The 12,170-nt window shown below is 43.2% G+C and overlaps 1 protein-coding gene across 7 annotated transcripts in view; it reads right to left on the bottom strand.

Annotated features, from left to right (window-relative positions):
• The window catches only part of cpne4b (copine IVb), a 371,281-nt gene that overhangs the window by 150,218 nt on the left and 208,893 nt on the right, over positions 1 to 12,170 (bottom strand). Inside the window, exon 1 of one of the 7 annotated variants that reach the window (XM_063069643.1) lies at positions 2,462 to 2,527. The exons of the other annotated variants lie outside the window; for them this stretch is intronic. Within the exon in view, the coding sequence (XP_062925713.1) occupies positions 2,462 to 2,503 (42 nt within the window). The 5' untranslated portion in view covers positions 2,504 to 2,527. Of the gene's footprint in view, positions 1 to 2,461; positions 2,528 to 12,170 lie in introns of those variants that run through there. 7 annotated transcript variants of the gene reach the window in all.

The raw sequence follows: 12,170 nt of genomic DNA, 5'->3' as shown, positions 1-12,170 counted from the left end.
CAAATAAGCATATTTCATCATGCACCATCCTGACTCAACATTGTTGTGCCCAGGGTCACGTCCCTGCCCATTTATCTGTGGGAATATGTTCATCACAGAAGACAACTCAAAATCACCTTCTCAAGAAATGGGAAACAAATGGTGGCCTTGTCATTGATGACTTCACCCTAGTGATCCTTTGACATAAGTGCTGACAAATTAAGTATTATCCATAGGGACAGATAACAACCGCAACTTCAATTTATAAGAGAAGATCAAAAATAAAACTGCTGGTAATCTAATATAAAAAAAGTACTTAGACCTGCTGAGTATTTCCAACAGTTTCTGTTTTCAGAACTTATATTCGCGTATCACTATTAACATGGTAAAATATCCTAAAGAAAGAAAAAATAGCTTTATTTGTCATGCATGCATCAAAACATGCAGTGAAATGCTTCATATGCATCAACTCAATTTGTGCACCAAAATTGCCTGCCCACAACTGACTAACCCTAACCATAGGTCTTTGGAATGCAGGAGGAAACTGGTGCACCCAGAGAAAATCCGTGCATCCATATGCAGAATATAGATTAGATTAGATTAGATTATGAGGACATGCAGTCCTCTTTTATTGTCATTTAGTAATGCATGCATTAAGAAATGATACAATTTGTTCCTCCAGAATGATATCACAGAAGCGTAAGACAAACCAAGACTAAAAAAACTGACAAAAACCACATAATTATAACATATAGTTACAACGGTGCAAGTAATACCGTAATTTGATAGAAGAACAGACCATGGGCACGGTAAAAAGTCTCAAAGTCTCTCAAAAGTCCCATCATCTCACGCAGATGGTTGAAGGAAGCTTCCAGCGCAGCAAACTTGCTGATGCAGCATCCTGGAAGCACCCCGACCACAGTCAGGTTCCAAGTCCGTCCGAAAACTTCGAGCCTCCGACCAGCTCTCCGACACCGAGCACCATCTCTGCCGAGTGCTTCGACCCCAGCCCCGGCAACAGGCAATAGGCAAAGCCGAGGATTTTGGGCCTTCCCCTCCGGAGATTCTGGATCACACAGTAGCAGCAGCAGCGAAGCGGGCATTTCAGAAGTTTCTCCAGATGTTCCTCCGTGCTTCTCAGGGCTGCCTCCATCAAATCAGGATTGTGCACGGCATCCTAGTTCACAAATGCGATATCAATTCGGAGCGGCCGCACGCGCTGCATCACGCCGCCATCTTCTCCTCTCTTTCAGAAGGCAGTGAGAAGTGAACCCTGATCAATAATTGCTGGTGCCGTAATATTGTTATACTACTTCAGCCACATCCTGAGTCACATCACTGGAGTGTTGGCAGCCAAACATTGATACCTTTTCACCCAATGGGAAGTAAAGCTTGGCCGAAAAGGAAGGTATTAAAGAGCACCAAAAGAAGGGATATTTAAAGAAGGAGTTGCACAATTCAGGACTTTGGTAGCTGAAGTTAAGACTGCCAGCAGTAGAGAGATTAAAACAGAGACATGCTCAAGAGCCAACAGATACCACTCAGCTGTAGTTTAGAGGTCGTGATGGTGATGGAGAAGAATGAGGCCCTGGAAAGATTTGAACAGTTTTTAAATATGATACTGCCAGAGTGGGGAAAACAGAGCAACTCAATGAACACAGGGCTGATGGGCAAACAAGATAAGGTGCAAGATGAATGAGCTTTGACTTATAACCAAGATTTATTTTAACCCACAGAGTGTATGCATGCTACTATGTAAGACACTAGCAACAGTGCTTTCTAAGGGACCACTCTGTGGATCTGAGACTTTGAAAATATTCCCTCATGAATACCACTGCAGTCACATGGCAAAAATATTGATTTGTAAAAGACTTCCCAAAAGCAAGAAAGAAAATTGAACTATCGGAATTGATGCTGAGTCTTCTACCTCCCTGACAGCAAGCCCTGTCTTCATAATGGTGAGGTTAATGGCGCAGTCTGGCATTCATTCGCACAGCTCACCCCTAAAATACTCAGAAAGGTTTACTATCACTTTGAGTAGCTTCTATGTCAATGCAAAATGTTGTAGAAAACATCAATGTAGATATTCAGTGGTACTGGAAAGCACAAGGGCATGTAACTGCTTAAGTATGTCTCCGCACTGGTTTAATAAGTACAGACACAGTCAACAGTTCACTAACTGGAGAGTCAGGCTCCGTTGTCAGTTTAAGATTATTACGTGAAGAGTCGCGCCTGCAGCCACTGAATTTTCCAATTATACAGCAGACTGTGAAAGGCAGTTTGAACACCAAGTCAAAGTTCTGACGTTCCACAGGCACGCAACATTTAAGTACACTGAAACTACAAAACGCAGTTTCTAAAAAAAGCATTTTTTTATTCATCCAATACGTTTATAAATTAAGCGCTAGACTAAGCAAGCTCCATGAATATCTTTTGCATTCAGATTGACATTGAACTCCGGCATCAAAACAACTCTCCAAACCTCCGCAGAGATGTTACGAGCTGTCGCAGAGATGCTCAGCATTAGAGCAGACCAGTTAGCATAATGCTTTACAGCGGCAGTGACTTGGGTTCAATTCCCGCCACTGTCTGTAAGGGGCTTGTATATTCTGCCTGTTTTCCACCAGGTGCTCCAGTTTCCCCCCAAATCCCAAAGACGTATGTATGAGTTAATTACTGAGTTGTCGGTGCTGGAAGCTAGGCGACACTCGCAGTCCATCCTCGGATGGCATTGGTCAATGACGCAAATGACATATTTCGCTATATGTTTCAACGTACGTGTAACAAATAAAATTAATCTTACAGTGAAATGTCTAGATAAATAACGTACTCTTTTTTAGGTAATCTTGCATTCCTGACAACCTTCTTCCCATTTTCCTGTCCCAATTTCTGTCAAGTTCAAGCTGTGTAATAAAATACAACAAAACGATATGGTCCCAAGCATTTGTCCCAGAATTCAAAAGTATCATGGTTGATCCTGTGCCTGAAGAAATCTCCTACATGATCACACCATCTCCTTATCCTTGAAGTTCATAAACAGTCATTTATTTACAGCTTTGAATACACTCAGAGACTGACCACCCCACAGCTCTCTGAGATAAAGAAGTCTGAGCTTAGAATCGTTTGAAAGGACACAGCATCTCATTTCCATATTAAAGAGATTAGTTTTATTAGTTTGTCATGTGTACATAGGAACATGCAGTGAAATCTGGCATTTGCATCAATGACCAACACGGTCCAAGAAGTGCTGGAAGCAGCCTACAAATGTCGCCTTGCTTCCAGCACCGAAGTAACATGCCCATAGCTTACTAACCCCTCCCTCACCCGTATGACACGGGATAAAACCAAACCACCTGGAGGAAACCTACCGGGGTTCCGGGGTCTCAGGAAGAACACACAGACTCCATACAGACAGCGGATTGAGTTCATCTCCAATCTTACAGCTGTCACCGTACAGTGCCACACTAACCACCGCACTGCAGTACCACCCTCACATATTAAATGGAAAACACTTACCCAGTGACTGTGATCCCAGTTCTGGGAGTGAGCGAGAGAGGGAGTGTGTGTGTGTGTGTGTGTGTGAGTGTGTGTGTGTGTGTGTGTGAGAGAGAGAGAGAGAGAGAGAGAGAGAGTGAGTGAGTGTGAGTGTGTGTGTGTGTGTGTGTGTGTGTGTGTGTGTCAGACAGACACTAACTGACTGACTGACTCCAGGACTAGAGGGCACAGTGTCAGAATCAAAGGATGTCACTTTAGCACAGAGATGAGGAAGAATTTCTTGAGCCGGGGGTTATGAATCTGTAAAATTCATTGCCACAAATAGCTGCAGAGGCCAAGTAATTGGGCATACTTAAAGTGGAGATTGATAGGTTCTTGTTATCGATGTGAATCTAGGATATAAATACTATATTTCATGTATTTATATGGCAGCTCATTATACTCTTCACATATTTATTTCTCAAACAGTTGATTGGGTTTAAATTTAAGGAAGAGAACGGTGATGAAAGTGAGGAAAGTTGAGGATAACTGCATCTCTGTGATAACATTACGCTGCTGAGGAGCAGGCATCTCTCTGATTCTCCTGTCCATGCCTAAAGACACTGATAAAAGGAAAAAAAGAAACTTGCTTTCCTCACAAACAACAGGAATTCTGCAGATGCTGGAAATTCAAGCAACACACATCAAAGTTGCTGGTGAACGCAGCAGGCCAGGCAGCATCTCTAGGAAGAGGTACAGTCGACGTTTCAGGCCGAGACCCTTCGTCAGGACTAACTGAAGGAAGAGTGAGTAAGAGATTTGAAAGTGGGAGGGGGAGGGGGAGATCCGAAATGATAGGAAAAGACAGGAGGGGGAGGGATGGAGCCAAGAGCTGGATAGCTGATTGGCAAAAGGGATACGAGAGGATCATGGGACAGGAGGCCCAGGGAGAAAGACAAGGGGGGGGGAACCCAGAGGATGGGCAAGGGGTATAGTCAGAGGGACAGAGGGAGAAAAAGGAGAGTGAGAGAAAGAATGTGTGTATAAAAATAAATAACGGATGCGGTACGAGGGGGAGGTGGGGCATTAACGGAAGTTAGAGAAGTCAATGTTCATGCCATCAGGTTGGAGGCTACCCAGACGGAATATAAGGTGTTGTTCCTCCAACCTGAGTGTGGCTTCATCTTTACAGTAGAGGAGGCCGTGGATAGACATATCAGAATGGGAATGGGATGTGGAATTAAAACGTGTGGCTTCTCTGGTGGACAGCGCGTAGGTGTTCAGCAAAGCGGTCTCCCAGTCTGCGTTGGGTCTCGCCTATGCGACTCCCTTGTCCATTCGTCCCCCCCATCCCTCCCCACTGATCTCCCTCCTGGCACATATCCTCATAAGAGGAGCAAGTGCTACACATGCCCTTACACTTCCTCCCTTACCACCATTCAGAGCCCCAGACAGTCCTTCCAGGTGAGGCGACACTTCACCTGTGAGTCGACTGGGGTGATATACCGTGTCTGGTGCTCCCGATGTGGCCTTTTATATATTGGCGAGACCCGACACAGACTGGGAGACCGCTTTGCTGAACATCTACGCTCTGTCCGCCAGAGAAAGCAGGATCTCCCAGTGGCCACACATTTTAATTCCACATCCCATTCCCATTCTGACATGTCTATCCACGGCCTCCTCTACTATAAAGATGAAGCCACACTCAGGTTGGAGGAACAACACCTTATATACCGTCTGGGTAGCCTCCAACCTGATGGCATGAACATTGACTTCTCTAACTTCTGCTAATGCCCCACCTCCCCCTTGTACCCCATCCGTTATTTATTTTTATACACACATTCTTTCTGTCACTCTCCTTTTTCTCCCTCTGTCCCTCTGACTATACCCCTTGCCCATCCTCTGGGTTCCCCCCCCACTTATCTTTCTCCCTGGGCCTCCTGTCCCATGATCCTCTCATATCCCTTTTGCCAATCACCTGTCCAGCTCTTGTCTCCATCCCTCCCCCTCCTGTCTTCTCCTATCATTTTGGATCTCCCCCTCCCACTTTCAAATCTCTTACTAACTCTTCCTTCAGTTAGTCCTGACGAAGGATCTCGGCCTGAATCGTCGACTGTACCTCTTCCTAGAGACGCTGCCTGGCCTGCTGCGTTCACCAGCAACTTTGATGAGTGTAACTTGCTTTCCTCTTACTTTTCTTCCCTGGAGTCGCAAAATCCACATTTACATTAATAGTTTAATAATCCTCTATCATACCCAACATGGCCACTGTTGCAAAAATCAATTGTTCAGCATAAATGATCCCATTTCACCCAAAGATTTCATGATTACCTACTCGATTATGAAGGCTGTCAAAGGTTACAGGGAGAAAACAGGAGAATGGGACTGGAGGGAAGAATAATTCAGCTGTGACTGAATGGTAGAGTGAACTTGATCAGTCAAATGGGCTAATTGTACTCATCTATCTTGTGGATTTTTGAACAAGAAGCTGCCACCACTTAATATCCCCCATCATTCTTGCCTGCATCAGCTCACCTGTTGCCAGACCCTCATCCACGTCTCTGCTGTGGCACTTCTATCACTGTTCACTACCATAAATTTAACCCTAACCAGATATCTGCTGCCTGTACCTGAAAACTGCCCTTCCAATCAGCACTTACTCAAAATCCCTCTGATGTTCCTGAACCTCCAGAAATTGTCAACCTCTTGCTTGAGCTCACATTCTTTGCTCACTGCTGCTGTGCTCTCAACCATCTTTCCCCCGAGCTCTGTAAGTTCCTCCCTTAACCTCTCCACCTCTCTCTTTGCTACAAATCGTCATAGCAAAGCTTTTCACCACCTACACTCGTCATCTTCTTGTACTCAAAGCAAATTTGTAGGTCATTGCATTCACTGAGAGATTTAGTTTATTATATTAAATGCAGTAAATTAGTAAGCCCTGGTGTTTTTATTGGATAAGGTATGGAATTAATTAACTTGCTTCAGTGCATAATGGTCTTGCCTTCAAGTTAGAAAATACTAGATACAATTCAACTCAAGCAACAACGTAAGTAGATTTCTTTAGTGTAGGAAAGAAATCAGAGATTTGGGAGGAGGTGCTAAAGATGTGGTCTTTTGCGTAACAAACAAATCCAAGGCACTGTTTTAAGGGAAGTTATTTCCAACAGCTTCATCTCTCAGTCAACATTAGTAAAGTGTTCATTATCGCAGGTCCATGGGATCTTGCTGCGTGCAAAGTGGCTGCTGCATCTCCTAATTTTTAAAAATATATTTCATTGGCTTGAAAGCCAGTTTGGATGACCTGAAAGCAATACGAAAGGTACTATAGAAATGCATTTTATACTGTTCTTTCTCATGCCATGTAACAATGAAACTTTTAAAAATGTTGAGGAGCTTGGCAACAGAATTAATAAAGATGATAGCACCAAATAAAAAATGGTCATATAATATATGTAGTGTTCAAATGTTTAACACTAGACTTGAAAGCTATTAGCAAAACAGAAAGCCATGGGAGTTGGGCAAGTTCAGAGAAGTAGCAGTTTATGTCCTGAAACATATTGGCATTACAAAAAAAGGAAATGTTGGCGGTCTTGAGGCACGTAAAGCTGGTTTCGGCATGTGACGATACTCTAACAAACTCCTACAGATGCACTGTTGAAAGCATCCTGAATGGTTGTGTCATGGTCTGGTACAGCAATATTAACACACAGAAGTGGAGGAGGCTAGAGAGAGTAGTGGACACAATCCTCCCCCACCACTGACTGCATCTACAGGAGGTACTGTCTCACGATGGTGGTATCCATCTTCATTGATCCCCACTTCTTGCTGCTGTCATCAGGACCCTGAAGTCTCACAATACCAGGTTGAAGATCAGCTACCTTAATGAACCAACCTGCGCAACCTTAATCCTATCTCAGCGGTGGAACACTAGGAACCACCTCTTGCATTACCAGGAACATTTGTTTTTTATTGTGCACAGTACTTTTTTTTCTTTGCACCATCAGGTATAATTTATGTTTTATTTATATTCTGTATGTTGCCTGAAGCTTAGTACAGTACTTGCGGTGCTGCATGTTTTTTTATTATACCCATGTTTGGCTGTTCTTGTACATAGCACAATGAACTCAATGGTGTATGTAAATCCCAACGGCCTGACCAAGTGTAATTTAGGACATTATGAGAAGCAATGGGGACCCTGGCAGAGATTTTCTTCACTAGCCACAGGCAAGGTCTGAGTAGACTGGAGTGTGGGGAACGTTGTGTCTTTATTTGAAAAGAGATTCAAGTCAAACCGGAAAACATCAGGCCAGTGTGCTTAGTATCTGTGATGGGAAAGTTACTGAAGGGGATTCTGACAGATAGCTTTTGTCTGCCCGTTATAATCACCAAGTATTTATAACACTCAAAAATAAGCTCAACAATTTGTGGTATTCTTATTTACATGTACTGCCTGGTTAAGATTTTTACTGCTATGCTGTAGCTATTTCGTTTTAGCAGTTCTATAAGAGCAGTCTGTTCTGCTTTCAGCTCGTTTGTGCTTGAGCTGAGATAAAGGGCTTTGTCGTTCAACTTAGGAATGTGGTGTCAGCCAATCAGGATGGTCGAATTAGGAGAAGGTTCTAGAGCATGCTGGGTAGAAAGGTCTTTGCTGCTGGGAGCTGGGAGAATACAGGAGGGAAGATGGCTGAAGATGCCATCGCTGAGGCACAAGGTGCTTTGTGCAGATGAATGTCTGCAAGGAGGAAAAACCAATACTCCCGTGGGAGACCCATTTGGTCGAGATGGATTTTAAGCGACATTCAGAAAGTGGTGTGTGCTTTCACGTAGACAGAGGGTCCAGCACGTGAGTGACAAATTCAAGATGAGCTCCAACTCAAGTGCACATTTGACTGTTAAAGAATAATAGGCCTTTTGTTTTCTTTCTTTCTTTCTTTTAATAAATGTTTGCTTAAGTTAACAATCTTAAATATATTTCTTTATAATTGTATGTAGTGTACGATCTGTTACTTCTTGCTGAGGGGTGATTGCCGGGGTAGTAGATCACACAGATTCACACAAGGCAGGCCTCCCTCTTTGGTCTTTCCTGCCTTCCACACCTGCTTAAAACCTGTGCCATCTTTCAACTTTTCCCAACTCAAATGGAATTAAGAGTGGAGTCATACGTAATCGATTCAATATATTTTCAAAAAAATAGACCTGTAACAACCAAGTTTGGACAATTTAGCCTTTTCAGAACTTCTCTGGATTGGGATTCACCCTTGAACTTTGTAACTCAGAGGCCAGAGCACTTTAGATTGAACCACACCTCCTACAGTCAGACTGTCTCCTTTTTTAAGCTTAAGTGGCTGCAATCATCATCTCAGTTGAGGACTGAATAAAAAAATCTTTATATCTGTTGCATAATTTCTTCATACGTTATCAGCTATATTTGATATGCCCTCCTACTGCATGTTAAGAGAAGCCAAAGACAAACAGGCTATAATTGAACTATTCAATCTACATGCTCAAGTATAACAAGTCACTGGAAACAATATTATGACTGTAACTCATTCTCAGGCTTCCTATGGTCATTACCAGCTCCAAGCTTCCCTTTCAGTATTTTTATGGTGCTATCGGATTTGTTTTACTGAATCACGGCCGTCAAACTCTCTGTGATCCTGCGTATAAAGAAGTCAATGCTTCGGGCTGGGGCCCTTCGTCAGCATTGACAGGTCCTGATAAAGGTCTCAGCCTGAAATGTCGACTGTTTATTCCTCTCCACAGATGCTACCCGCCTTGCTGAGTTCTTCCAGAATTTTGCATGTGTTACCCTGGATTTCCAGCATCTGAAGAATCTCTTGTGCTAACCAATCAGTCATGTTAGCAATGGTAATAATAGCAATTACTTCTTCTCCTGCAAGGGTGGTTTGCTTCCAGTTTGGGTTTGTCACTTCCCTGGTGAGCAGCTGAGTAGCTTAAGAATTACTCTGCTCCTCCTGCTCTTTGTGTAAGGCTCCTATATGACCCTGATACATGGCCTTTGATTCTCAATAGTATCACAAGACTTCTTTCTTCAACATGAGTGGCTTCAAGACAGAGATTTCCCAAAGTCACTTGGGAACTTGTATTTCCTTAAAGGTATATTTAGGCACATTCTTAAATACTCCACCTGGTAATCGCTTCCCAAAGTACAGGAGAATATTGAGCGCTTGTTTCAAGTATATGGACACATGAATGATGTGCCCTGTTCGACAGAACTAACTGAATGCAATTACGGGCCTCAGTGCTGGCATGATGACTTGGAAGAGGCCATTTTGTTGGCTGCCATATCCTTCCAGTGGATTTTGGGGATCTGGCGGTATCTTTCAAGTGCCTTGAGGACTCTACAGTAGGAGTCAAGATTGCAAACAAGGCGGGGATTGCTGCTTCCTGACAAACCAGGAGGTCCTGGCCATTAACGGCCTTTTTCAATTGAACACAGGCTTGGCAATGAAGATCATGGTGACATTTTTTTTTATCATCTTCTCCCTTTGCTGAGAAGTGTCTCCTAGTATGCAGGAAATGGTCCAGCTTTCCAGGCTTTTCCAATGATCTTTGTAAGAGGACACTACATTACAAAGTGTGTGTGTCGAGTGAGTCAAAGACAGCTTGAAACTTGGCATCAAATCGCACACAAACACAGGCATCATTGCATACTGCAGCTTGAGTAATAAGGGTCACGTGACCTTGGTTCAAGAATGTTATCACCATAGCTTAAAATGTTTTCCATCAGTGCTAAAGATTAGCTCTGCTCCCTTGGGGAATTTGTTGGAGGCGAGATGCAGTATTGTGACAAGAGAGATTGGGAAGTGTCAAATGCTTAGCCTGGTCTTCAACGAGACCAGTTCCATTGTAGACAACTGATTTGCACTCTGTCATGAAGCAAAATAAAATGAGGGGAGATTTGATAAAGATATACAAGATTATGAGGGGTATAGATAGGGTAAATGCAAGCAGACTTTTTCCACTGAGGTTGGAAGAGTAGAACTAGAGGTCGTGGGTTAATGGTGAAAGGTGAAGTGTTCAAGGGCAACATGAAGACGAACTCTTTCACTCACAGAATGGTAACAGTGTAGAACAAACCGCCAGCAGAGTTGGTGGATGAGAGTTTGATTTCAACATTGAAAAGAAGTTTGGGAGGGAGGGGTAGGAGGAATATGGTCGGGGTGCAGAATGACTGAGCCAGAATAACACCAGCACAGACTAGATGGGCTGAAGGGCCTGTTTCTCTGCACTAAAATGATGATGAATTCATGTGAGAAACTGAACTGGAGGTGAATGTTCCATCATCCTTTCAGATGAAAGAAATCAAAGACTTTAATAAGGTTAACACCATGTGCAGTGGTTGCTGCAGCTTCTTATATTTTTCTCAGTGATGATTATGCCCACTTTGCCCCTGGATGGACAGAATTTGCATTATGATTCAGAGATCATATCTTCAGTCTCTCGAAGGAGAGCCCTGGTAATGAATTTCCCTGAAGCAGACAGCATGGAGACACCTCTGTAATTACCACAGTTAATATACTGTGTCTTTCAGGAGAATGGACTTGAGGGGAAAAATAAATCAGCCAAGATTGATTGGTGGAGTAGACTCAATGGGCTGAATGGCCTAATTCTGTTCGTACAGCTCATGGTCTCATGATCATGGACACTAATCTCTCAGAAGGACAGAAATATTTAACCTTATACATAAATGTGAGTCACCAAGAATGTTTGAAATTGGAACAAGGAATAATTATTCTTAGATGTAGGATCAGAATGTCATGTAGTATAGGTGTCCAGCTGGAAAATAACTATGTGGGAAGCTCTTTTCATCTTTGGTTAGAGCATGTTGACAATCACACTACCTCCTCTCTCAGATTCATCATTAAGGCTTCCTTCACCATCAATTTGATGTCTGTGTTTGTGCCTGAATATCTGCCCAGGTTAGCTTGAGAATCAGTCATCCAGGAAAGTTTCAAAGTTTCAAAGTACATTTATTATCAAAGTACGTATAAATTCCACAACCTTGAGGTTTGTCTGCTTACAGGCAGTCACAAAGCAAGAAACCCGAAAGAACCCAATTAAAAACATAAAATAAAGATCAACACTCGATGCACAGAGATAGGGGGAAAGAAACAGAAATCATGAAAATAATGGAAGTGAGCAACAACATTCCAAACCAAAATGAGTGCTCAGATCCAAACCCTGGAGCAGCCTAGAGTAGGCCCAAAGCTCTGATGTCAGTTCGTCATATTAGTGAGTGCAGAGAACTGTAGCCAGAGCAGTCTTCATAGCCTTACTGGCTTGGAGAGAGGAGTGAACATTGTGGGAGAATGAGCGAAATCAGCTCTCACCTCCAATCCCTACCCCTGTCTTTCCAGTCTACCTGGGCCTGCATTTAAGTTGTCCAAGCAGTGTATCGTAGCTTGCACTAGGACCCGGACACCACTGCAGTGAAAGGCGCCAGGTCTAGACCACACCGCCCAGATTTCACCACCGCTCTCGATTTCTCCAAAGCAGCTCGGTGCCCAGAGCAATCTAACTTCACACCCGGGCCAGTTGTATGAGCATCAAAACTCCTCTTCCTTGACTTCTCCTCTTCGAATAGTCCACTGTATCTGCATCGATTCTGCAACGTAACAGCATGGCTCATCCCTCCAATTCACTTCACTTTCACTCGCCTCTTCATTGTTTGTAATGATAATTTACCACTATTT

The sequence above is a fragment of the Mobula hypostoma genome, chromosome 17 (assembly GCF_963921235.1).
Source record: "Mobula hypostoma chromosome 17, sMobHyp1.1, whole genome shotgun sequence".
Taxonomy (NCBI): domain Eukaryota; kingdom Metazoa; phylum Chordata; class Chondrichthyes; order Myliobatiformes; family Myliobatidae; genus Mobula; species Mobula hypostoma.
The sequence above is the reverse complement of the archived record's forward strand: the minus strand, read 5'-3'. Positions and strand labels throughout refer to the sequence as shown.